We start from the raw sequence: 25443 nt of genomic DNA, 5'->3' as shown, positions 1-25443 counted from the left end.
TATAATATAATTCTAGTTATTATAGACTAGTTAAGTTAAAGAACCTTTAGCTTGCCTTATATAAAGAAGATTAATACTAAAGGAGTCTCTAGACTCTTTTATAAATATATCTACTATATTTATAGAAACCCTAAGTCTATCCTATCTAACTAAGGCCCTTAGTTCATCTTAGCATTTATAAATAAACTATATAAGCTGACTAGTATAGAGTAGCATTTTAACTTATCCTACTACTCTTAAACTAATAGTATTATAGAGATTATTAATTAGTATCTTATATAAAGATTAAGACCTTTTATTAATTACTTTTAGAATAATTAGTCTAATCTTCTACTATTAATAGACCTTATATAAGTAACACTTCCCTATAAAGCTACTAGACTTTTACCTTTTAAGATTAAGTTAGGATATTCCCCTTAAATATACTATAACTAGTAATAAAGAATAGAGACCCCCTAGTAACTAGAAAAGATAGCTTATATAGTAGTATAAATGCTATAAAAGAGAAGATAAGAAGCTTTTAAATTTATAAAGAATCTTATTCTTAAATCCTAAGAGTATATATACTAATAAGCTAATAAATACCGTTGCGCGCTAGACTTTATAGTTAGAGATTATATCTATATTAAGAAAACTAGATGGTCTACTAATTAGCTAAACCTTAAATTAGACTTCCCTAATACTAGACCTTTTAAGATTATAGAAATAGAAGGACCCTCCTATATCCTTAATCTTCCCTTATATATAAAGATAGTTAACCTTTTCTATACTAATAGGCTATATAAGGCTAAAATAGAATAGCTTCCTAGTTAGGAATATACTAAACCTAAACCTAAGATTATTTAAGATAAGCCTAAGTAGGAAGTAGACTATATTTAAGCTAGTTAAGTCTTATATAGGAAGCTTTAATACTAAGTTAAATAGACTAGATATAACTAAGATAACTAGTAGTATAATATAAGTTCTTTTAGTAGCGCGCTATAGAAAATTAAAGAATTCTACTTATTACACCCTATTATAGTAGGACTACTAAAAAATCTAGAAAAATAGAAGGCTGCCTTTCTCTAAGAAGAACTATAGATTAAAATAGAAAGTAATAATAAAATAAGTTACTTAGGCCTATAGTAAATATTATAAAGATATAGAAAGTAGACTAATTAGTTTACTATCTACCCTTATATAAATACTATTAATCTTAACTTCTACTCTCTAGTCTCTCCTTTTTACTACTTATTCCCTACTATCCTCTTCTTTAATTTTTACTCTTTACTTCTTTCCTTTTCCCTTCTTCTTATTATAATAGTTATTATATAAGACTATCTCCTCTAGATCTTCTAGCTTATTAGGTAGGATGTCCTACTTAGCTAAAGCCTAATTAGTTTAATCCTCTAATCTAGCTTAGTAGTATAAGTTCTAAAACTCCTCTATATAAATTTTATCTTTATACCTCTTATAATAAGCAGGCGGCTTGGCACTCTTTAAGTTACTTATAGTGTAGTTAAGGTTGCCTATACCTTAAAGGTAGTTAGTATAGCAGCCCTATAAGAAACTAGGTAGGTAGTAATAACTAATAAATACGCGAGTATTAGTATTATTATAATACTTAGTATAGCTAATAGGGTTGTTAATTCTAGTATACTAGATAAGAAAAGTATCGTATAAGCTGGCTTAAGTTTTAACTAATAAGTAGTTAAATTACTAAGTAGAAACTATAATATATAAGTAAGGCATGCTATTATCTAAGGCTAAGATGCGCTTAGCGCGCTCTTATACTTTAGAACTACTAAGGTGCGCCTATATAGTTAGTTAGATAAGAATTCCTTATATTAGTAAGATAAACTTACTTATGCGACACTCTCTATATTCTTATAAGAGATATAAAGTATTAACTTAAAGTCCTACTTAATAGGCGCCTTATTAGAGCTAACTAGTAATGCTGTAATATAAATCTTACTATTACTGCTATTATATAAAGTAGCAGGTAGTAAGTACTTAGCTGCTAGAACCTAACAAGCTATAGGATTATAATAATAGTATATATAAGTAGGCTCTTTACCTTCTTCCTCTAAAACAGGCTGCGCGACAGTGAACCAGCAGTGATGTAGTATAATAGGCTAGTTAGTAGCAGGCTGTATAGCTATAGATGATGAACCTTATATAATAACTAATAATACTAATTAAGTAGAACCTAATACTATAGTATGCTATAGGTAAAGTAATAAGCCTATAGCTATTCCTAGCTAAATAAGTAAAGCCTAGCCTAATTAAGTCTTTATATAAGTGTCCTCCTCTATAATTATATTAGTTGGCAAGATGGGACGATGAAGTAGTAAAACCTAGATATATAATACTACTTAATAGCCTAGATAATAATTAGTAATAGTTAGAGATAGAATTAAAGTTTACTTACTTTAGGACTCTATATAATGGTCCTTATAGATACTACTAGCTAAAATAGCTCTCTAAGTAAGTAGTAACTATAATAGATTGCAAATAATGCCGTATAATAATAACTTAATACTATAACTCTTATATAATAGTAATAAGTCCTAATAGACTAGACTATAATAAGTAGCAGATATATTAAGCATATAGCAGCTAGAAATATCTGCTTTACTATTAGTAGGGTACAAATTATTTAAATTATTAGAACCTTTATATATAATAGTTAGTTTACTAGATTATAGCTAAATTAGACTAGGATAACAACGTACTTTAATAGGGAGCTTTAAATATAGCTAAGTAAGATAGTAACCTTTTATAGGTTGCGCAGTAAAAGAGATAGTAATAGAAAGAGATAGTATAGTAGTAGACCTAGACTAATAATTATACTATACGTATAGAATGCTTAAATTACTAAATTACTACTATTATATATTATAAGTCTATACCTATATAAGCGCCTATAGCTGCTAATTCCTACGATTTTAGCTTCTCTTTAGGGGGGGCATATTATAATAGGTATATATATACCTATATAAGTACTAGGGCTAGTATAGATAAACCTAGTATTATATAGTTATAAGAAGTATAAGCCTCACCTTAGGTAGCAGCCTACTATAGCTTAGGCTGAAACCTATAGGCTAGTACTAGCTACTATAGCCTGGTACTAGCTACTATAGCCTTAGGAAGATACCACATAACAGCCTATTAATACCTTATCTTTATAACTTACCTAATAATAACTAAGGACCCTTATATAAAGGATAAGAGGTAGAATAGTATAAAGGAAGGACTAGGAAATATATAGATAGTAAGTATCTTTTATATTTTATTCTTTTAACTTATTAGATTTAATTAAGATATATATATATTTCCTAGTAGTTTACCTTTAGCCCTTATCTATATAATAAGAAATCTGCAAGTTATAACAGCTATATAGCAGGATTTATAATAGAAGTCTTAGTTACTAGTAATAATAAGTTATCCCTAGTACTAGAGCTTATTAAGCGCGCCAGTATAGATATACCCTAATTACTAGTACTATATCTTATATATTACTATAGGAGGAGTTACTATAGTAAATACTTATACTATATAATTATTATTAATAACTATTAGAATATTTACCCCTAAACTATTAGGGCAAGCTATAATAGCTATTCTATAGTTTTATATTTATAATATAGAGGTAAGCTAATCTAGGTATAGTCCCTTCTACTTAAGTTTTAAAGCTAAGATAAGACTAACTATTAGTACTAGAATATATAGAACACCCTCTATTATAAGAGTATTAACTATACTATTTATAGGATAGTAAAGTATAGTATTACTATAGCTAATAGCTATTACTATACCTAAACTATATACCTAGACTAGCTATATAAACTATAAGTAGTTTATTAGCTTAGTTAAATTTAGTATATAGTAGGTATTAGCCCTAGTATTAATAATCTATTCATCCTTTATTAAAGCTAGATATAGGTATAGGGTAGTAAAGTAGTTTGCACCTTATACTAGAGGGTTAGTTATTAATATTATTATTACTATTACTACTATTAGCAGTTTAGAGACTTAATTATCTAGTATATAGAATACCCCTAATACTGGCTTCTAATAGGTAGGATGGTATTTAAGGTAAAGATAGCTATACTTAGCCTTAATATACCCCTTCTTTCTATAGTAATTATAGGTAGTATAGTTAGACTTAGACTACTTAGTAGACTACTAACTAGTATAAATAGTAAGAGCTATAGTACTATTCTTACTAGTATATTTAATCTTATTAGTTATAGTATAGAAGAGATCCTTAAACTTAGGTATCTCCTTCTTATTATACTAATTTATATACTAAGTTATATACTAGATAGAAATATCATCCTATAAGTTTTCTAGGAGTAGAATATAGAGAATCTAGTCCTTAACTTACTATTAGATATAGCTAATATAGGCTTACCTTTATTTATATAGGGCATTATAGAATTCCTTTACTATTATAAAATTACTATATTAATAGAAGATAAAGTCCTTAATAATATTAGCCTTAAAGAGGATACCCTTAGTATTATATATATTATAAAGCTTCTACTATATAGAGCAAGCTAAACTAGTATACCCCTATAGTACTATTATAATAGGAAGTATAATAATTATTATAAACTAGTAGATAATATATATATCCTTCTTATAATTAGTAGTATTTTTTAGCTTATCCTTAAGTAGATAGGTATAATAGAATAGACTAAGCCTTATCTTAACTATTATCTTAAAGGTTACCTAGTTAGTAGGGCCTTTAAGTGGCTAGATATTCTTTAAAGGGATACTAAACTTACTATTATTTATAGTTAGGTCTACCTCTTCTTTAGCCTTAGCCTACTTAGCTAGTATAGAAGATAAGGTGGTAGTAAAGCCTAAACTACTAGATAATAAAGGAGGAAGGGAAGGTAAAGTTATAATAAAGGTAATAACTATTAGTATATTACTTAGAGTTATAGAGATAGATAATACTAATAAATTTACTAAAGAGTAGAAATTATATAAGATAATAAGGGATAAAATAATAAAATAATAAAATAACTATTAGTAATAATTATATAGATAGTATTATAGTATAATACTAAAATAAGCTAGATAAGTAATTTATATATATAATGTGAGGGCTTATAACCTGATAAAGTAAGATGAGAGAACTAAAGACTCTATTTAAGGCTACTCTAAGAGCTATCTATATACTACTAAAACTACTAGGGGGAGTAGTAGCTGGTACTAACTACTAATAAGTCCTAAACTTATTAAGATGTGTGAAGCTAATAGATAAGTATATCTTGACTAAAGTAGCAAGTTATTATCTAGATAAGCTGTAGTTATCTAGGTAAACTGCAGCTAAGATGACGCGACGGGAGACTGCTTGGTGTTGTTACACAGGACCACCAACAATGACGTTAGCAAGCGGGTGGAGACGACGGGAAGCGAAAGGGAAGCATTGGTGTCGAGAGATGCAGGAGGAGCTGCAGGAGTAAGGTCATGCATCACCGACGTACCTTGTCGAGGAGGGAGCAGGTGGGGTGGGGCAGGGCAGACCGAGGACAACAAAGAGAAACGTGAAGCGGTGGAAAAGCACGCAAGCACCGTGAAGCTACGGTACTGGGGATTCAGCGTTTATAGGTATCCAGACAAGGCCGGGGATGCTCGACCATCACCAAGACCAAGGTGCCAGTCCCAGGAGCCACGGCCGAGCTTCTGACGCCGTGCAGGCTGTGCACCACCCCACGACAAGGTGAAAGCGCCATTTACTTTGCATATCTGACGATGATATTGGGCCTGCTCCTATTCGTTCGTCTGTCTCTTCTAGTCCCGCCGGTCAGCTTTTTCCAACCGCATCACATTCTCATCCATCCATCCATCCATCCATCAATCCATCCAGCCCATCCCACGATGCGCTGCAGCCGCCCCAATCGCATCTGGTCCGATGCCACCCCACCAGCTCTTGGTTTCTCGCCGTCTCCACGTGATGGATGAAGCCCTGCGTGGGTGAGGTGGCTGCTGAGATGCGCTGCCTGTCCAACAAGAGCCCGCCATCTCGATGCGGTCATCAGGGCGCACCTTTTCAGTTCTGTTCCTGGCGCACCTCCAACAGAACCCGAAGCGCCATCATGGGTACCTGACCTGACCTAGGTCAACTGGGGTGCTTGCCTGCCTGCCTGCCTGCCCCCGGCCTCGTCGTCGACCAACAGCACGCAGCGGCGGACCCCGTTCGCTTCGGTTGCCGTGGTGGCCGCGCCATTTACCTTTTGCTTCCTCCTCTCCCAACACCAACACCAGCACACCGCACACACGTCGTTCGTCGATTGACTGCGGTGATGCTGTGCCTGACGCGTGCACGCTCTCTCCTAATTACATACATAGGTACCTTAGGCCGGCCAGCGCCGGGCAAGCCATCTATGTCAGCTACCCGAGTTGGACGTTTAATCGGTTGGCCTGCCGCCCGCCTGACGAGACGGGGACCTACGCCTACCAGCGCGTTGTGTCTGTAGATGTATTGAAACAGGGCAGTTTTGCATGCTACACTGTCATTCTCTAGCCAAATCTTTTTTCATCGACTGGTCTTTGTGCAACAGCCATGTTTTGCACCAGCATCCCTATCAACCAGTCCCCGCTGTCCCCGCTGCGGCGCCGCCGCTGGTGGGTTCCCCTGCTCCACCGTGGCGTGGTGTGGCGTGGCGTATCCGGCGGGGCATTTTTCTTTTTCTTTTTTTTTTTTTTTTCTCTTTCCCCTCGAGTTCGCTCGTCATATACATGTAGACGTTGACTGGGTACATGTAGGTAGGTAGTCAAAGACCTGCAGAAGAGGCAGCAGCACCGGAATATACAGATGGTGGGTACACGGTTAGATATAAATCAGTATTACATCCTCAGCAGCACAACAGCCACGTCAATTCAACAACCAGCAGCAGCAGCAAAGATAAAAACCAGAAGGACGTGGGAAAAAAAAAAAAAAAAAGAGGATAAAAGAGAAGCCTCTGATTCCACATTCTTCCCTTTCCCATCCTTAAAACTCCTGTATACTGTGTCAACACTAGACTAGAGGTACCTAATGGTTTGGTGGTGGTGGTGGTGGTGGTGGTGCGATTCCTCGACGGGTGAAAAGTGAAGGAGAAATGGAAAGGAAAAAGAGTTCAAGTCCAGTATTGCCAACAACAGAATGATGCCCCCTCGCTCGCTCTGCATCTGCGTCTGCGTCCATCCATCGACGACGAGCCAAAAAAGACGTTCAAAGTGAAGCCGCGTACAAGAACATCAAAAGTGACGTCAGCCTGCTGCAACCTGCTACCATGGTACATCGATACGGTGCAAGCTCGCCCATGCAAACAGCACCAAAAAGACGGCGCAAAAGCAGCGGAACCCCATTATTTTTTCTTTCTCTGTCAAGCTCAGATGATCATCTGCGCAACGCCCTGTCCGCCCAAAATCTTGCTGCTCTGGAAGTCCTGGTTCTTGAGCGCAGCCAGCAAGTAGAAGAGGCCGGCGAACAAGAGGAAGACGGCGGGCACAATCAGAGAGCTGGCGCCGCCGACCAAGCTGATCCACAAGACGACGCTCATCACCAGGTACATGACGATGCGCGGCCAGTTCTCTTGCAGGCGGCGGAAGAAGGTGCGGAAGCCCTCCGACCAGATGGGCAGCTTGAGGAGGAAGGCGACTTCAACAAAGAAGATGACGGGTGAGAATGCGCTGGAATCAAACGAGTTAGCCAATTTCGTCCGTCCGCTAATAGGAGGTGGACCCGACTCACAGGCAAATGATGCTGAATACGATGATTGGGAAGCCGGAGAAAATGTTGGCAATGCCCATGGCAAAGCACAGGATCACACAAAGAATTCCGGTCCTGCGTTGCTGTCAGCATCGCTCTCCAGCGTCTGCGGCGTCCGTCCGGGCGCGCGGCGCAAGTATCCCCAGTGTCCTGATGGTGTAGGCTCCAGCTCTGTTGTGACCACCGGGTCCTCCCTGGCGATGCGCAAATCTGCCGACGCAGGTTCCCCGATGTCCAGTTGCGCGGCGACGAAGCACGCAAGCTTCTTGGGCAAGGCAGAGGCAGCGAAAGGGTGTACTGACCATTGGCCGTATATACCTGGTCGCCGTGTTAGCAACGTAGCTTCAAGCAAGCAACAAACAAGGCGGCGGGCGGGCCGGGGCGGTTTTGCGCAGCTTACTGAAGTTCCTCGACTTGAGCTCCTCCCTGAACGTCATGATGGCTGTCTAGCTGCGTCAAACAGCGGCTCCCGGTCTCGGTCGAGGTCGTGGGGTTGATGGGCTGCCTGCAGTGCCAGTGCAGGTATGGTCTGGATGCGCGTGCTCCGTGCGATGGTTGATCGCTTGGCGCAGGCTCGGGGGTGGTGCGAAGCTACAGGTGGCTAGGCAGCGCGGAAGCGAATGGGTATCGGGCTGGGCGCGGGCTTCTGACGACGGCGACGAATTATACTGCCTGGCGTAAGGTGGAGTGGAGTGGTCGAGATGGTGTTGAGTTTCAGAAGACTTGGAGCTTTGTGGCCAGGACAGGACCCTGCCACGCCTTCTGCCGCAGCTGCGCCAGGGCACAGGCACCCGTGGCCGTACTGGTATGCCGCACCGCACCGCGCCCGCTGGTACTTTGGAGAAAGCTCAGCCACGAGAGGGAGTCGCGTCCGCCTAAGCCGCTGCCACTTAACAAGGATCCTTTCACTTTTCGCAACCCACAGCGACGCAGAGTACACCCGCTAGAGCCTGGCAAAACAACAACGTAGCCCTTCACCGTCTCCATGTCTGTCGGCTGGCTCCGCGCCCTTCCCGCACATGGCGCAGGTACACGGGCGGGACGGCCTGTTATGCGCGCATCAAATCATAGCATTTATCAACAACCTTGGGCAGGTCAAAAAGCCTCGTCTTGCTATCCCTTGGGAACCACGTCCCCGAACTGCGTCTTCGCGCATGTGCACCAACCCAGGTATTCAACTCGACTTGATAAACCACCTGCAGCGGCACCGCCCTCCGTCTCGTTCTTTAGGCAGCAGGGTAGACGAGGCGGAACACGTCGTTGAAGACAAAGTAGCTGCCGTTGCCGTCGGGGCGCAGGGTGAAGACCTGGGTGTAGCTCATGGGCCTCCCCTCCTCGTCGACCTATCGCACGCCATGTCAGACCGTTTCTCCCGTTCGGTTCCATCATCATTATGACATCAACATACCAGCAGAGCACCGGTGACCAGGACGAGAATGGAGCCATCCTCGCTGGCGGGCTGCGAGTCGAGAGTGGCGACCTGGTGGACGACCTTCTGGAAAGGCAGGTTCTTGAAGCTCAAGTGTCAGGACAGTCATTCGGGGACAGCGCGTGCAGACTTCTCGCTTACGGTCAGCCTCTCCATGATGCCCTCGGTGCCCTGGACGGCGTTGGACTCGAAGGTGAGCATGGATTGAGGGCGCTACAGCATCCACGGCGTCAGCAATCACTCGTGCCACTCATCATGCAGCAGGGCCCAACGTACGTAGAGCGCCTGGAGGCCACCGCGGTTCTCATCGAACGTCTTGTAGTAGAACTGGACGAACTGAGCTGCGCATAAGAGTCAGTATGATGCAAAACATTGTATCGGCCGTCCCGAAAGCTGATTGAGGATTTGTTTGCTGTTTCTGCTGGCGGGTACGTACTCGCAATGTTCTGGAAGTCTATGCAGGATCCCGTCAGTCGAGCTCTCAGACAGCACTTTGCGTTTCCGCGGAGACGAACCGGCCATTTTGAGTGGAATGCGAGGGGTTGCGTTTGGAGTTGGATAGAGAGAATAGAAGACAAAGTGGAGGTCGAGGTTCGGGGTTGCGCAGCTGGTGGGTGTTGGTGCCGGAATCTGCTTGTTGTCGTGGGGGGCTCTGCTTGGTGGGGCTCAGGCAGGCCTGCTGGCTTGGAAGCGCCAAGAAATGGTCGGACAAAGTCGACACCGTGCCCCGAGCTATAAAAATCAAAATCCCTCGACTCGTTTTTCCTCACAACCACCTTGGCTTTTCAGCGCGAAATGGGCGCGCAATGATTCGCCTCGCCACTGCTAGTTGCAGTCACTAACCATCGACAAACAGCGGCAGCATTTGACTTTGGTAAGCCCCTCTCACACGTTCCTTCGCAACCACTCACTCTCATGATGATTTTTCTTCAAACGATAACTTTTGAGTCATCCATGATATTCACAAAAATATTTCAAGCTCAACAGTCTGACCCTTCAATTCTATTCCCTCTTTATCGCATTGCTTTGGCGAAACCATGTGCTAACGCGATTAAAAGACAGGCACCAACAACCCAAATCGACGCATTCCACATGGCTGGACCTCGCCAAAAGTAGCATGATAGACTGACTCTTGGTTGTGAGTCAACACACGTTTGCAAGGACAGGTTTAGAATGGGGGATGTCGGTCCGCGGAAAAGTCAAATCGTATATTCGTTGTCTAGGATAGTCATGAAGCTTTTGTCCCACCTCCACTTCTATCTGCACAAATGGTGTCAAAAGAAATGTGTGCTCCAAGCACTGCGGCTCTGATCAGGGAACGTTCTTCCCCTGTCGCAGTTGCGTGCACTTGCGTCTTTGGAGCTGTCGTACGCTACCCCAGTCGCGTCTCGGGAGCTGTCATCCGCCAACCAGTTGCGCCCAGGAAGCGGTCGTTCACTGCCGCAGGAGTACCCATTGAGTGTTGCCGTTCCTCTTGCCCACCGACTGTGCTTATCTAAGCACCCACTGCCTTCAAAGACTTGACCGTATCCACAATGCTCTTCTCAAACGGAATGTATTCGATGCCCAAGATGGTCCTGGACCGCGAGTTGTCCACCTTGAATGAGCCCTCTTCCGGGTAGCCGCCGCTAGTCACGTCGGGGCCGGGCAGCTTGTCTTGGTACTCGGGGAAATGCTTGCGGATGACTTCGACCATCTCCCTGTTACTGTAGGCCCCCGCCGTGACGAAGAAGCGCTTCTGGTCCGCCGCAGGCAGCTCCATGGCCTTGACGTGTGCGAGTGCAACGTCGCGGACATCGACCCAGCAGAAGCCTCCTGTTGGGGGGATCTCCTCCTTCCACTTCCCGAGAATGGCGTCTCTGATGCGCTGGTTGGAGGTATTGAGAGCGTCCAATGAGTTCAGATAGTGCACTACCTCGCCGTAGACCATAGGGGGGTTAATCGTAGACACTTTAAAGTTGGGGTTTTCTTTCTCGACAAAATCCCAAGCTGACTTTTCCGCGAGCGTCTTGCTGACTGCGTATTTTGTTAATATCTGCACATTGGCCCATCGACTAGAACGTGTCTGTACTTACCTCTGTATGCGCTCGTTGTGTCCTTGTGAGCATCCTCGAGTGTGGCCGGGTTCCAGTCTGCCTCAGAGTACGTGTGCTCCGGCCAGTTGCCTTTGGAGGGGTTCACAATGGCCGCAAACGACGAAGTAATGACAACCTTCTTAACAGTCGGAGCATGCTTCTTGACAGACTTGAGGACACCCGTTGTTCCAATCACGGCGGGGTTGATGAGGTCCTTGATTGGGTCCGTGACGTTGAAGTGAAAGGGGCTGGCAGTGTGGATGACGGCCTCGAACGGCGGGTCGGACTTGACGGCTTCTTCGAAAGCATCCTCCTTTGCAATGTCTTCGACGATGGCAAAGTCGAGCTTGTCCTTGCCGTAAGTGGGATGGGCTTCCTTGATCTTGTCGGCCTTTTGCTGGCTACGGACGGTGGTCACAACCGAGTGCCTGAAGAATTGTCAGAGAGCCTGCGTTGATCATGTAATGCAGGGGATGTAGCAACACTCACCCGCGCTTGAGGAGAATGTCAAGGACGTGGGCGGCAATGAAGCCGCTTCCACCGGTGAGCAGGACACGAGTCATTCTGAATTTTGCGGGAGATGGCGATAATCGAATTCGAGAATGGAGAATCAACAGTCAATGGGTTGACGATGGCGATTCAGCTAAGGTCTTGGGAGGGTCGAGTGTTGCCTTTTCAATTGACGTAGGGCGGGGTTAACTAGTCTAATACCGCGTGGGGTTAATCGGAGTTTAACGATACGCGCAATATCGCGACGTGCTTATGCGATACCTGATACCGGTTCGCTCTTCCGTTATTTGACTCCTGTATCAGTAAACAGATTCCAACTCGATCAATGCTCGGATTCGAGCGGACGCTGACGACTTGTTGACCATCGCAGCTGCACTAGGGAGCATCCATGTTTTCTGCAGATGAAAGTTAGGGAACAGTCATCCCCTTCCATCGCCGCACAGTGGGTGGCAAAAGAAATGAGGCTCTCCTGGTCTGTCTACCGCAATGAACGACCACTTCCTAAGCGCATGTACAGGTGTATGAATGCTCCTTAAACATAGGCGGAGCAGTAAATGAATGCTCCTTAAGCGCAGGCGAAGCAGCAAATGAACGCTCCCTAGACACGCTTGTATTGCCAGGAGTTGTAATTTCTTTCGACACCCACTGTGGCCGCGCCCTGGGAGCCGCCGTTTGCAATCACGGACAGAGTCTTTTGACACGCACTACCTTATGCAGGTGGGCTGCGATCTATGACGTAGCAGACCTCAAGGTATACCACAACGGGGACTAGCTGCTGCGTACATGTGGGGATCCAAGCTCCCTGGTTCCAAACGACAAGAGTTCAAAAGCATTGCGGAGCTCTAGCGACAGGCGGCGGGGGGCTTTTAGAGACCCGTCCAACAGCACGACGAGCATCGACGACTGATTCGACAGTCGCGAACCTCTCTCTTCTGTCCGGAACGTCCATCGTAGGCGACTTTGGGCGAGTCGGAGGTACCACCGGTCTATCATTGCAGTTTCCGGGTGGACGCGCGACACGACAAGGGTTCGCTCTACTGGGGTCGCGTTGACTTTAAGTTTTCGGCGCGTCCTCCGCTATTTTCAAAAAGCGACCCACTTTGGCGACTGTCTGGCAGCCTTTGCTGCCCTCTGCTTCATCCATACCACATGCAAATGCATGTCTTGTTCTCTTTTTTCCAAGCACTCTAACTGGGCGATAACGCAGGTACAGCACAAGGTAAGGTCGACACTGCAGCTCCGCGGCCCACTGCAGACCTGCTTCCCTTGCTCCAAGACGGCACAATCAGATTCAAAACTCAAGAAATCAAGTCCGTCCCGCATCGTCTTGTTCAGCTTTCCAAACCTTCCATTCCAATCCAAGACGTGGATAGTCAGCATTCACCATGTTCGCCGTCGAATCAGCGTCTCTGCCGTCGATCTTTTCTCCACCCCCTCCATACCTGGGAAACCATCCAATAGAGTACTCTTCGCCGTACTTCAATCTCGACTTTTCTGCAGGCTCGACGGCTGGCGGGCCCAAACTCGAATCATCCGTTTTCGATGCCTTCGAATGTAAGCGGTGCCAGCGCATGTTTGTCAGTCGCTCGGCACGCGAAGCACATTGGGAAGACTCGAGCAATCACTTCATCTGTCTGGCCCTGCATGCCAATGGCCAGCGCTGCACCTTTGACGGCGAGAGCATTGAACAGTTGCTCAACCACTACCTGGCAGCCCACGAGTTCCATTCGTGCCGGGGCTGTCTGCAGGTCTTTGTCGACTTCAAGGTCTACATGAGCCATCTTGACGAAGTCTTTGCATGCGAAGAGTGCCAGCAGCACCACAGCAGCGAACATGAGGTGCAGCAGGTATGTTCTCTCGCCGCTAAACTATCTCAATTCAACGTGTCCCTCGAGCACCCCCTGGCTACTCGTGCACTGAAAACCCTCTCCGCGACAGCACATGATTACGCACAGGCCGCACGACATTCCCTGCTGGGCCTGCTCCAAACCCTTGCCCCGCATCTGCGACGTGCTCCTCCATCTCGAACAGGGCAACTGCCCATCGGGAATCGACTCGTTCCACCTCAACTCCATCGCTGCCTCGTTCTATCCCTCGTGGGCCTACGTCGACCCGGCCTACCGCGAAGATCTCAGGCTGGGAATCGACCTCGCGAGCGTCTACAAGCGTGAGAACCCCCAGCCCTTCCTGTGCCCCGGCCTGGGCTGCGGCTCCAAGTTTGCCAAGTTTCATGCTCTGGTGCAGCACGTCGAGATGGGGAAATGCCCGGCCAGCATCGAGGAAGGCATTATCGCAAACGTACTCGAGTGGATGGAGCACAAGGTCGCCATGGTTGGAAAAGATTCGCTTATTTGAGTTTGGTCTCGTCGTTACGGTGTTTTGCATTTGGATGGGTTGAAAAAGTTGCGCGAGCGAGTGTGTTTGGGTCACCGTCTTACCCTCATTTGTCATTCTTGTCCCATGCTGTTCTTTGGTTGTATGGAGCCTTTTCCTTTCTCTCTGGCCTTTTAGTTTGTCCAAAAAATTGTTCAGACTGTCCCAGATCGGTTGATGATCCATCTTTACGGTTCAAGACGATCATAAAAAGAGCTGCGGAAAAGAGTGGAGACTGTAAGTGGGATTGCGCATCTGAGGCGCCGGTCTGGCGTTGGAGTTGTGATTCCAAAGAAAAGACAGACTGCACCCAGTGGGTGTCAAAAGGAATGCAACACATCCTGGCAATGTGAGTGCACTCAGGGAGCATTCTTCCATATGGCAGCGCGCAGTCAAGCAAGCAGTCAGGCGCAGACTACTTCCAATTAGGTAGGGGTGTCAGTTACTCAAAATAGGGGGTCAGTTATTCAGCGGCCTTAACATTGGGTCAGAAAAATTCGTGGGACATACCTGCCAGGGGGTTCATAATCGATTTTCATTGCGTCGACCCATAGCTGAATGAGCTTGGCCTTTGCCTCCTTGCAACTTGGCCTCCATGGCGCGGGATTTCTCTGGCTTCGTACTTCCCCAAGTCGACGCCTTTACGTCTGCAAGCAGGTCGTCCATCGATCGCTTTGGTGCAATCTGGTCCACCAGCTTCTTGATGAAGCTCTCGACTTCTTCTTCGTTCTCTGCATTCTGGTCTTCCTCTGCATCGCTTTCCGCGGCCGTTTCATCGGGCAGGCTCGGAGCTGGTGAGATCGTTCTGCTGTCAAGGCCCTTGTCTGGCCACCTACAGCGATGTCCCAACCTTGATGTTTCCGTTTCCGCGCACGACTTCCAATCATCAATAAGCAAAGCAAGAGACGAGCTGGCGGTGGCAGCGACGGAGTATATGTCTTCGCTTCAATACGCCTAGGAAACACGTCGCTAGCGGTTCGTCCATTCCAAGGTCTAGACGTGAAGGCGGGATGGGATGGAGATGGGTCGAGGAGTGGAGGCTGCGTCGAGGGGCACAGTGGGTGGATGGTGATGTTGTGCGAAGGTTGCAAATGAGGCTCGAGGTAGAGAGCATCTCCAAGTACCGCTTTCAAGGCCAGAAGAATCAGGTCGCCGGCGTTGCTCGCAACTGACTTCTTCATCAATCCCAGAAAAGGAGCGACACAATGCGCAGGCAAAAACTCCGCTCACTCGTCAACAGTGTTCCACTCTCCCCGTGGGTTTCCTTGTCCTTCTTGAGAAACCCCTGATGGATGATACACAGGAAGGCCTGTGCTCCGCTGGCTTCAGTTGCAGGTGATTTCAACGGTGACTGGCACGGTACCTGAGCAAGGTAGTTTTGACGCGTCTTTGCGCGCGTCCTCTCCCACACAACACAACAACCGCGGCTTCAGCCTTTTTCCCGTCACTCCCACAACAACCAACCAAATTCCGGAAATACACCCACACAGCCACAATCCGTCAATATCCGCCGCTAACGACATGATGCGGTGAGTCCACTCCTTACTCCGTCCGAGTCAATAAGACAAGCCATTGCGCCCCACAACGCTGATCAGGCGCAGCAGCCAGTCGCCGAGTGTGGCTGAGCGAACTTCCATCACATAACCGGTCTGCAAACCTTGGTGTTGAGGCGCAAGCATTGGGTTCGCACCAAGAATGCCGCTCGCTTCTGCCGTCGCGACGTTGGCAGATTCCTAATGTGGTTGGCATGGAACGACGCTTGCGCGGGAAGGATGAGGGAGCGTAGCGGTAAGGTGAATAGAAAGGTGCGTTGATCAACCGTTACAAGACCTGCTGCCAGCGTTTGTTTCTACCCCGCATCCATCATTTCCTGCAGTCTGGCTGTACGAGGGGTTCATTAGGGTGGCTTTTGCAGTCACTTGGCTTGTGGCCTGCGGCGTGCTCTTGGTCTGCTTCCTGTTGCGCCATTGTCATGTCTTGAGGACATGCGCAGGATCCTCGAAACAGAACTCTGTAGTCGCTCGAAATTGCACGCGCGAAAGAAAGACAGCGGTCCGGTTAATGAATCAGTCTGTTTGCCAGCTACCCTCCTTCACTTACTGCAGCTCATTCCCATCCTCGTCGTTTAGCCAACCCACCTAACTTTTCTCACATCTAGTGCCGTTACCTCGCAGTGGAGCTACAGCTGTGAGCTGCCGAGACCGAGACCGAGACATGCCATTCACCAAGACGATTCCAATTTGCTAGCGCGTTTCCTGCAGTTCTTGCCGTTCTTCCCGACGCACGTAGGTGCGTGTGATGCAGTGCAGAGCAGAGCAAAGCAGGTCATGAAAGAGCAGCAGTTGGCTTCAACGTCTCGATCAAGCGATTTCCAGCTGCCCACTCGGCAAGACAGCGCTCTGCCAGCGCTGGTCGTCTGAGCTAGACCTACTAAACGAGAAATATCCGCGCGAAGGGTCGCCCTTGTTGGCGACCACTATCCCAGAAGAAGACAACTCGCGGCCCTTGTTGGTGGCATGTTTGCACATGCGACGCGCATTTCCTGCCATACAGCCCAGCCGGTCCCTTCTGCTCCCGGCGCCTGTCACTGTCAAGACTACTGCAGCCGCTGGCTCAGACCCTCAGACCACCATCCCACTTCTAGTCTGCCATGCCAAGCTTGAGCATAGCGAATACATCGACGGCGTGCGTTAAAAGATGAAGGGGCATCCTGACCTTTCGTCACAAATACCAATTATTCTCTCTTTGGCCTTTGTTCAATTCCTGGAGGTCTTTCCATGAGAATCAGCCGTGGTCGTGAAAGATATTTCACTGTGCTCCTCCATGACGCAAGCCATGGCTGAGGGAACGGCGCGGCCGTCTTCGGCCAGCGGGCCGTCTTTTTCTTCTGTCGACGATTTGGATCCCATACTACGTACCGCGTCGACGAGGACCAAGCCAGAAAGTGTGGATGCGTCGGTATCCGAGGAGAAGATTTCACAGGTATGTAGGGAATGGCGGGGGGAAACCCTGAAAGATCTTCGCCCCAGGTTCTTTCGTACTCTCAGGGGTTTTCGAGATGAGAGGCTGAATTTTCTGGCTGCAGAATGGACAGAGCGAGACGGTACCACCTGAAAAGATCGAGTCGTACGTGTCAAAGACCCCTAAATCTCCAGCCTTCCACAGTGGTGTCGAAAGAAATGAGACTCTCCAGGTCTAGCTGCAGCAACAAACCGCAGCTCCCTGTGCGCATTTGCGATGGACGGCGACTACTCCTTAGGTGTTACTGTCACAGCAGATGACTGCTCCTTGGGTGTCGCTGTAATTGCAGATGACTGCCCCTAGACGCAACCATGGCAGCGAACAACGTCTCATTTCTTTCGACGCCTACTGCGCTTCCACCGCGGCGGATGCTGAAACCTTTTGCGGAGACAGAGACCTCGGAGTGACAGACGACACGCTCACCATCGCCGAAGAATTCGCAAGCAACCTGACGCTTGAAGAAACAAAAGACGTAATGCTTCCTCCACTTCGCCACAACCTGTCCTCATGTGCCGTTATCACAGATTTTAGAAAACGTGCTCCGCATGCACGAGATGGACCCCAACTTCCCTGACGACGTTCTGGACAAAGTCCGCGACTTTCTTTCCAACGACGACGTGTTTGCGTGTCCGCAGAACCACTTCGTTTTCATTCACGAGATGAAAATCGAGGCGGCGTTGATCACGAATGATAGCCCGTATGCTGAGGTCAGAGCAGTTGTGAGCAATACGGACGACCCGACAATTCCGTGTGTGAGTAGTCAACACGCGCCTTGTCGAAATGCTCTGACAAGATTACACAGTCTACCGTTCGTGCGTGGGTGATCGGACTGTTCCTCGTCATTGTTGGCGCCGCTATTAACTCGCTCTTTGATATCCGGCAGCCGTCGATTGCAATTGAAGCAAATGTCGCGCAGTTACTGGCTTGTGAGCGCCATGAAAATCAAGACAGCGCAACTCTACTTGGGCTAAGACAATCTTCTAGGGCCAATGGGAAAGGCAGCCGCGAAATATCTTCCGCTTTGGAAATTCAGCGTCCTGGGCCACCATGTCAGCCTTAATCCGGGCCCGTTCAACAAAAAGGAGCACATGCTCATAGCCATCATGGCTTCAAATGCGCTCGATATTCCCTTCACTACATTTATCAGTAAGTGTTATCTATCTTTCGTGTTGAACTTGGCGAGCTGAACCGATTTTGTCCAGTCTTTTCTCAATATCTCCCGCAGTACTTCAATCAGGGATACGCGGGGCAGTTCGGGTACCAGGTTTTGGTCGCGCTCGGGACAAACTTCATGGGCTACGGCATTGCCGGCTTCCTCAGGCGTTTCCTGGTCTATCCGACGTACTGCGTCTGGCCCACGTCGTTGGTGGCGATAGCTCTGAATGAGTCTTTTCACAGTGGTTTGACAATACTCCTGTCCTTACTCTCAAAGAGAAACGAGCAACTAACTATGTTTTCAGGTGGAAATCCGGCAGTGATCGGGCCTAAGAAGCGTATCTATACTGCTTCACGGCTGAGATGGTTTACCGTGGTATTTGTTGGCATGTTCATGTACGTGTCTAGGGCCCCCTTTCACTAGAAAGCTCTCTGATACCGGCATGTAGCTACTTCTGGTTCCCCAACTACCTCATCCAAGCGCTCAGCTTCTTCAACTGGCCAACCTGGATCGCGCCCAACTCGGTACACCTGAACGCCATCACGGGCATGCGCAACGGGCTGGGCTTCAACCCGCTGCCGACCTTCGACTGGAACATCCTGTCCTTCCACTACACGTCGCCGCTCGTGGTGCCCTTCTTCAACAGCATCAACGGCTTCCTCGGCATGTTCATGTCAAGCTTCGGCGTGCTGGCGCTGTGGTACACCAACGCGTTCCACACGGCGCACCTGCCCATCAACTCGCAGCGCGTCTTCGACCGCTTCGGCCGCCACTACAACGTCTCGCGCGCCATCGACGCCCGCGGCATGTTCGACCGCGCAAAGTTTGAGGCGTACTCGCCCACCTACCTCGGCGCCAGCTACCTGGTCAATTACATGATGTACTTTGCGCTATACGCTGCAACTATTTCGTATGCGTTCTTGTACCATCGCCATGAGATTTGGCAGGGGCTGCGTGGTTTGCGCTTGCGCAAGTCCGAGGTGCTTTACAAGGACGTGCATAACCGCTTGATGGCGGCGTATCCGGAGGGTCAGATTCGCCAATTCCCATCTCAGTGCTTGACATCTTGAACTGACGCTGTCTTCAGTGCCGATTCGGTGGTATGTGGCCGTCCTCTTCTTCGCCATTGCTTGTGCCGTCGCTGGCATTACCGGATGGCCCACCTACGTAAGTGTTGCGCCTGTATTGGACATCAAAAGAAGTGAATCCCTGGATCGTGGCAGCATTCAGGGAGCATTCATCCACAGCCGCGGATGGTGTTGAGAAGCTGTTGTTTTGCCATCACAGCTGCGTCCAGGACTGCCATTTCCTTCTGACATCCACTGTGCACCCATTCAACTGCGCTGTACGCTTCTGACTGACTGCGCGGATAGACTTCGCCGGCCGTCATCTTCTACGGCATGGCCTTGTGCCTTGTGTTCGTCATTCCGATTGGCATCATACAGGCCGTGACAGGCATGCAAGTGTCGCTCTTGTGAGCCCTCTTCCTCAGACTTCATACCGCCATCACCAGCACCATCCAACTAACACATCGTTCGCCGCAGCGTCCTCGCCGAATTCATCGGCGGCTTGATTGTTAGCGGCAACGCGCTAGCCGTTAACTACTTCAAAGGCTTCGGGTCAGTCAACCAAACCTCGTTCTCTGAACAACTTACGCCCCGGTCCGTCTTCCTCCTATGCTGACACGGTCCCCCGGACAGCTGCATCACCTGCTCCCACGCGCTGCGCTTCTCGCACTCGCTCAAGCTAGCACACTACGTCAAGCTGCCGCCGAGGCCAGTCTTCGTGGCGCAGCTCGTCGCCTGCGTCGCGTCGACGTTTGTCTGTACGGCCGTCATGAATTTCCAGATGCGCGGCATCCCGGATGTGTGTCGAGAGTGCGTTCCATGCATACATGCCCAGAAAGTGAGGGCGGGAAGAGGGATGTGAATGGAGGGCTGATCGATGCGTTTGGTGGTTTGTAGGGACCAGAAAAGCGGCTTTACCTGTCCGAATATCAACACGTTTTTCACGGGTACGCTTGACCCCCTTTTCCTCCCCACCAGCTACCCGGCAGACACAGAAGCCCATGCTGATAGCGAAAAGCAACCGTCATTTGGGGCACGATTGGGCCCCGCAAGCTGTTTGGCAAAGACGGGCAGTATCGGATTTTGCTGATTGCTTTTCCGATCGGCTTCGTTTTGCCTTTTGGTCAGTTCCGTCCGGTCTTTGCGGTCTCGGCTTGAAGTTTTGTCTGCAGACAAGCAGGTATCATTCCACAAGGAGTTGTACTGACCAATACAGTCGTGCACTTCGTCCAGCGCAGATACCCTGCCCGCAAGTGGCTGCGCTACGTCAATGTCGTGGTGCTTTTGCATGGCGCGTCGAGGTGGGCGCCGGTGAGTCTGATCTTTCCAACCCACGAATGGCAGCCGGGATGAGAGTGCGAAACAAAAAAGCAGTGGACGATTGGTTAGGAGATGGGGAAAAGTGACATACTGACTCCGCGTCCGCAGTACAATCTGAGCTACTACTGGCCACACGTCCCCATCGCCTGGCTATCTATGGTGTACCTCAAAACGCGATTCCTAGGCTTCTGGAGCAAAGTGCGTCGACTCCCCCCAACCCACCTCATCCTCTTCCCTGCGCCACTCATATACTCATCACCGTGTACAGTACAACTACGTCACGTCGGCCGCGCTCAGCGCCGGCGTCGCCATCTCCGCCATCGTCATCTTCTTCACCCTCCAGTACCCTGGCGTCGCGCTGCCTGCTTCGTGGTGGGGCAATCGCATCTCGCGCGAGGGCTGCGAGGATCCAAGGAGCCCGTGCGTGTTGAAGCCGCTGCAGTCGGGGGAGGCGTTTGGGCCGCGGTTGGGTGGATTTTGATGGAGAGATGGGATGGGATCATAGCGAAGAAGGGGGGTGGGGAGGAATAGGAGGGAAGGCGTTTGGTTGCATATTGTTTTTTTCTTCCCATCTCACAGGAGCCGGTGATGGTGCTTAGTCGTTGCTCTTTTCAATATACCAGGAGTTGTTCAAAACCGTCGATGCACAATCCCTTGTTCCGCGAGGAATGCATGTATTTCCATGGCTTTGTCGACAATCTGGTTTGTGCCTATTGTGAATGGCATTCCGCCAGACGACTGTTGAGAACGGTATCGATTGAACACCAGCGGCACTAGGACAACAGCTGGCTTCGCACAGCCTGGACTGCTACTGCGCTATCGGAGGTCGTCGAGGGCCACGGGAAATTTTTCTTTCCGCTCCGCAAAGGATGGAGGTCGCCCAAGGGCTTGACTGCATGCGGCAGCAATTGACCGATAGCTTGGGCGTGGTGGAGCACGGGGGAAAATGCAGAGGCCAGAGAGGTCAACAAAGTCGCAGCTGCACCTCTAATGCAGGCAACGTGCCGATCCAGCTGCTGGGCAAGGCAAAGATGAGCGGCAAGCTCCAGAGAGCCTATCAAACTTGGCAAAATGTCATCGGAGAATCGGCGGGGCTGCAGGTCCGTAACGAGACTTGGGCGTTGAACAACGGGTGATGAGCAAAGCCTCCTGCACAACAGGTCGCACAGCAGACTGACAGGCTGATATTGCAGGCGCAAGGAAAGGTCAGTTCATGATGTCAGGTGATGTAGTCCGGGGAGCTGGAGACTGGACCGGATGGCATCGGAGACACAGAGGCAGGCGGGAGGTTGTCGGAGTCCGATGGAAGTTTCTGCGTCAACGATGATTGAGCCCAGCCCGAAGCGACACAACTAGTGAGAGTCTGCGATCAAATCAGCCATGTAGCACCCTAGGCATTGGCGGCAGCTTCGGCTTGCTCATACGACGCCAAGTCGACGGTCCAAGACGAGCTGCACGTCGTTACAAAACGGACGACGGAGGGCATCGAGATGAGCTGTGGAGTCTCGGCGTGAGGTGGTGCGCTGTTGCTGCCGGCAACGGCCACAGCAAAGACTTAGGTCAGCTCATCACGAGAAGGCGCGAGACATGTGTCGTGCAGCCAAAGATGGTGTTTCATTACGATGGATGGATTCCACTTGGTTGTGGTGGTCTGGTACGCTTTCTTCGCTAGGCGCGCCGTTTCAAGTCGGCTCAACGGTCAGGGACGGACGGTGAAAAGCTCTGGAGGAGCCCGCTTGATGGCGAAGTGGACTGGATGGACGAAAGAAAAATTGCGAATGGAGAGGCGTCGAGCAATTGAAGCCGAGCAGGCAGGCGGAGGGAATGCAGTGGGTGTAAAACGTTGTGTTGAGTCAGCGTTGAACCCTGTCGGGCCGTCATTTATGACGTTGAACGTGGGGCAGCAGCAGGACAGAAAACAGTGCAGCACCCCAGTGACTTCAGCGCCCTCCCGCGACACGAAGCTCCTCTCTCTTCACCTCTTCAGCTACCTCCCGCTCCTGTGCCTCTTTGCCCCAATTCTTCTTCTCTCTCCCATCCTCTAGATACCCCTACGACCCTTTGCCATTCTCAATCCACCACCTCCAACATGCCCGTCGAGCCTCCCCCGCCCCTCGAGGGCAAGCAGCGCCGCATTGGTGTCATGACCTCTGGTGGTGATGCCCCTGGTATGAACGGCGCCGTCCGAGCTGTCGTCCGCATGGCTCTCGCCAAGGGCTGCGAGCCATACGCCATTTACGAAGGTTACGAAGGTCTGGTCCAGGGCGGCGACATGATAAGAGCTATGAAGTGGGAGGATGTCCGCGGCTGGCTCTCAGAGGGCGGTACTCTGATCGGTACTGCTCGCTGCGCTGCCTTCCGCGAGAGGCCCGGCCGTCTGCAGGCCGCCAAGAACATGATTCTCAAGGGAATTGACGCCCTCGTCATCTGCGGTGGTGACGGCAGTCTCACTGGCGCCGACCTCTTCCGATCCGAATGGCCCAGCTTGATGGACGAGCTCGTCGAGAAGAAGGAGCTCACCGAAGCCCAGGTCAAGCCCTTTAGACACCTCAACATTGTCGGTCTCGTCGGCTCCATCGACAACGACCTGGCTGGCACCGATGCCACCATTGGCGCCTACACCTCGCTCGGCGTCATTTGCGAAGCCATTGACAAGCTCGACTCGACTGCAACCTCCCACCAGAGAGCCTTTGTCATTGAAGTCATGGGCAGACACTGCGGCTGGCTGGCCCTCATGGCTGGTGTTGCCAGCGGCGCCGACTTTGTCTTCATCCCGGAGAAGCCGCCTGGAGAGAACTGGGAGGAGGAAATGTCCAAGATTGTCACCAAGCACCGTGACGAGGGCAAGAGAAAGACCATGGTCATCGTCGCCGAAGGTGCCCACGACAGCAACCTGAAGCCCATCACCCCCACAATCGTCAAGGATCTGCTGGCCAACAAGCTCAAGCTTGACACGAGAATCACCACTCTCGGACACGTCCAGAGAGGTGGAGAGGCCTGCGCTTACGACCGTATGCTTGCCACACAACAGGGTGCTGAGGCCGTTAACGCCGTCTTGGAGGCTACCCCGGAGACCGAAAGCCCTGTCATTTGCATCGTCGAGAACAAGATCTGTCGTCGCCCCCTGATGGAGGCCGTCAGGCAGACCCAATCCGTGGCCGAAGCCATCAAGGTCAAAGACTTTGAAAAGGCCATGGGCCTGCGTGATCACGAGTTCGCCGAGTACTACAATGCTTACCAAACCACGACCTCCGCCAAGCTTCCTCACACTCTTGCGCCAGAGAACAAGGTAGGAATATTCCCAAATTGAATGGAATGTGGGCTGACGACAAAACAGCGCTTGCGTGTCGGTATTATCCACGTCGGAGCACCGGCCGGTGGTATGAACGCTGCCTCGCGCGCGGCCGTAGCGTACTGTCTGGCCAGGGGCCATACCCCTGTTGCTCTGATGAACGGTTTCCCTGGCTTGTGCAGACACCACGCTGATGGCGCTGTCCACGAAATCAACTGGCTTGAAGCCGAGGGCTGGGTCAGCAAGGGTGGTTCAGAAATCGGCACCAACCGTGGTCTCCCTGCCGACGAGGCGTGCGGTCTCGAGGGCGTCGCAAAGATCTTTGATCAGTACAAGATTCAGGCCCTCTTCGTCGTTGGTGGCTTTGAGGCATTCACGGCGGTGAGCCAGATCAGAAAGGCCAGGGATTACTACGCTGCTCTGAGAATTCCCATGGCTGTGCTCCCTGCGACCGTCTCCAACAACGTCCCGGGAACCGAGTACTCTCTTGGCAGCGACACTTGCTTGAACGCTCTGATCCAGTACTGTGACGTCATGAGGCAATCCGCGTCCGCGTCGCGTCGTCGCGTCTTCGTTGTCGAGACTCAAGGTGGCGCGTCTGGCTACATTGCCACCATTGCCGGTGTGTCCATCGGTGCGCTCGCGGTCTATACCCCTGAAAAGGGCATCAACCTGAAGATGCTTTCCCACGACATTGACTTCCTCCGCCAGAGCTTCGCCAAGGACAAGGGCAACAGCGGCGGTGGAAAGATCATCCTCCGCAACGAAAAGGCCTCTGAGACGTACAGCACCGAGCTCATTGCCGACATTATCCGTGAGGAGGGCAAGGGTCGTTTCGAGTCCCGTCATGGTGTGCCGGGCCACTTCCAGCAGGGTGGTAAGCCCTCACCCATGGACAGGATGAGGGCTACCAGGTTTGGTTTCAGGACCATGCAGCATCTTGAAAGCTTTGCAGGTAAGCATCATTGTTGAGTAGACTTTTCTTTGAACACAACGCTAACCCTCTCATTTAGGCAAGTCCCAGGAGGAGATCTCCAACGACCCCATGAGCGCAGCCGTCATCGGCATCGTCGGCGCCAAGGTCAAGTTCTCCCCCATGGCCAAGGTCGAGGCCGAGGACACGGACTGGAAGAACCGTCGTCCCAAGAACGAGTTCTGGCTGGGTCTCGAGGACCTCATCAACACGCTCAGTGGCAGGCCCAAGCCTGAGTAGAAGCAGTGCGCATATCTTCGGAAGGGAAATCCTCTCAACTTCTTCTTCTGCCCTTATGTTGTTGGCGTCATTGGCAAGGCGCATGGCAAGCAGCGAATTGCCCATATCTCTTAATAGCAGCCAAAAGATTCACGGGAATGAGAATATGATAGATGAACTCACAACTTTGATTGTTTAACACTACGCATGGATGCTGTGTTGATGTTTTGTCATCGTACCTCGTTATTAGTCCACGCC

General features: G+C 49.4%; 7 protein-coding genes across 7 annotated transcripts; 4 read left to right on the top strand and 3 right to left on the bottom strand.

Annotated features, from left to right (window-relative positions):
• Positions 1–7055: 7055 nt before the first annotated feature.
• Positions 7056–8478, bottom strand: J3D65DRAFT_152513 (golgi apparatus membrane protein tvp18). Its single transcript, XM_066794100.1, has 4 exons — positions 8151–8478; positions 8053–8068; positions 7733–7825; positions 7056–7671 (listed from the first exon to the last, which is right to left on the bottom strand). Exons 1-4 carry the CDS (start codon positions 8185–8187, stop codon positions 7371–7373), a joined length of 447 nt encoding a protein of 148 aa, XP_066650548.1. The 5' UTR covers positions 8188–8478; the 3' UTR covers positions 7056–7370.
• Positions 8479–8976: 498 nt separating this feature from the next.
• On the bottom strand, positions 8977–9701 carry J3D65DRAFT_672089 (putative nuclear transport factor NTF-2; the record flags this gene model as incomplete). Its single annotated transcript, XM_066803447.1, has 6 exons — positions 8977–9093; positions 9159–9260; positions 9321–9392; positions 9456–9520; positions 9616–9633; positions 9695–9701. 6 exons carry the CDS (start codon positions 9699–9701, stop codon positions 8977–8979), a joined length of 381 nt encoding a protein of 126 aa, XP_066650547.1.
• Positions 9702–10367: 666 nt separating this feature from the next.
• On the bottom strand, positions 10368–11967 carry J3D65DRAFT_640807 (uncharacterized protein). The gene is made up of 3 exons (XM_066801828.1): positions 11744–11967; positions 11255–11682; positions 10368–11195 (listed from the first exon to the last, which is right to left on the bottom strand). The coding sequence occupies exons 1-3, from the start codon at positions 11815–11817 to the stop codon at positions 10675–10677; spliced, it is 1023 nt and encodes a 340-aa protein (XP_066650546.1). The 5' UTR covers positions 11818–11967; the 3' UTR covers positions 10368–10674.
• Positions 11968–13149: 1182 nt separating this feature from the next.
• J3D65DRAFT_688094 (uncharacterized protein) lies at positions 13150–14601 on the top strand (the record flags this gene model as incomplete). Its single annotated transcript, XM_066803861.1, has 2 exons — positions 13150–13611; positions 13703–14601. 2 exons carry the CDS (start codon positions 13150–13152, stop codon positions 14117–14119), a joined length of 879 nt encoding a protein of 292 aa, XP_066650545.1. The 3' UTR covers positions 14120–14601.
• Positions 14602–17447: 2846 nt separating this feature from the next.
• Positions 17448–21376, top strand: J3D65DRAFT_688092 (OPT oligopeptide transporter protein-domain-containing protein; the record flags this gene model as incomplete). The annotated part of the gene is made up of 16 exons (XM_066803860.1): positions 17448–17630; positions 17683–17910; positions 17961–18084; positions 18143–18304; positions 18361–18558; positions 18619–18709; positions 18763–19343; positions 19402–19481; positions 19688–19788; positions 19859–19933; positions 20015–20191; positions 20279–20328; positions 20400–20504; positions 20598–20692; positions 20810–20899; positions 20970–21376. The coding sequence occupies 16 exons, from the start codon at positions 17448–17450 to the stop codon at positions 21180–21182; spliced, it is 2553 nt and encodes an 850-aa protein (XP_066650544.1). The 3' UTR covers positions 21183–21376.
• A 704-nt stretch (positions 21377–22080) lies between these two features.
• On the top strand, positions 22081–22880 carry J3D65DRAFT_152392 (uncharacterized protein). Its single transcript, XM_066794099.1, has one exon. It carries the CDS (start codon positions 22324–22326, stop codon positions 22744–22746), a length of 423 nt encoding a protein of 140 aa, XP_066650543.1. The 5' UTR covers positions 22081–22323; the 3' UTR covers positions 22747–22880.
• Positions 22579–25440, top strand: J3D65DRAFT_579458 (phosphofructokinase-domain-containing protein). The gene is made up of 3 exons (XM_066797694.1): positions 22579–23990; positions 24039–24948; positions 25007–25440. Exons 1-3 carry the CDS (start codon positions 22791–22793, stop codon positions 25204–25206), a joined length of 2310 nt encoding a protein of 769 aa, XP_066650542.1. The 5' UTR covers positions 22579–22790; the 3' UTR covers positions 25207–25440.
• Positions 25441–25443: the final 3 nt, after the last annotated feature.

This window comes from Phyllosticta citribraziliensis, assembly GCF_038025025.1.
Source record: "Phyllosticta citribraziliensis strain CPC 17464 chromosome Unknown J3D65scaffold_14, whole genome shotgun sequence".
Lineage (NCBI taxonomy): Eukaryota > Fungi > Ascomycota > Dothideomycetes > Botryosphaeriales > Phyllostictaceae > Phyllosticta > Phyllosticta citribraziliensis.
The sequence above is the reverse complement of the archived record's forward strand: the minus strand, read 5'-3'. Positions and strand labels throughout refer to the sequence as shown.

What these genes read in the sequence shown, in the direction of transcription:
- J3D65DRAFT_152513 (XM_066794100.1), bottom strand. Translation starts at nt 8,187, where the DNA reads ATGACGTTCAGGGAGGAGCTCAAGTCGAGGAACTTCA. An exon ending in GTATTCAGCATCATTTGCCT is followed by an intron (nt 7,672 to 7,732) that starts GTGAGTCGGGTC and finishes GTTTGATTCCAG; the next exon opens with CGCATTCTCACCCGTCATCT.
- J3D65DRAFT_640807 (XM_066801828.1), bottom strand. Translation starts at nt 11,817, where the DNA reads ATGACTCGTGTCCTGCTCACCGGTGGAAGCGGCTTCATTGCCGCCCAC. An exon ending in GACATTCTCCTCAAGCGCGG is followed by an intron (nt 11,683 to 11,743) that starts GTGAGTGTTGCT and finishes ACAATTCTTCAG; the next exon opens with GCACTCGGTTGTGACCACCG. An exon ending in CACAACGAGCGCATACAGAG is followed by an intron (nt 11,196 to 11,254) that starts GTAAGTACAGAC and finishes CAAAATACGCAG; the next exon opens with TCAGCAAGACGCTCGCGGAA.
- J3D65DRAFT_152392 (XM_066794099.1), top strand. Translation starts at nt 22,324, where the DNA reads ATGGATGGATTCCACTTGGTTGTGGTGGTCTGGTACGCTTTCTTCGCT.
- J3D65DRAFT_579458 (XM_066797694.1), top strand. Translation starts at nt 22,791, where the DNA reads ATGCCCGTCGAGCCTCCCCCGCCCCTCGAGGGCAAGCAGCGCCGCATT. An exon ending in CTCTTGCGCCAGAGAACAAG is followed by an intron (nt 23,991 to 24,038) that starts GTAGGAATATTC and finishes ACGACAAAACAG; the next exon opens with CGCTTGCGTGTCGGTATTAT. An exon ending in GCATCTTGAAAGCTTTGCAG is followed by an intron (nt 24,949 to 25,006) that starts GTAAGCATCATT and finishes CCTCTCATTTAG; the next exon opens with GCAAGTCCCAGGAGGAGATC.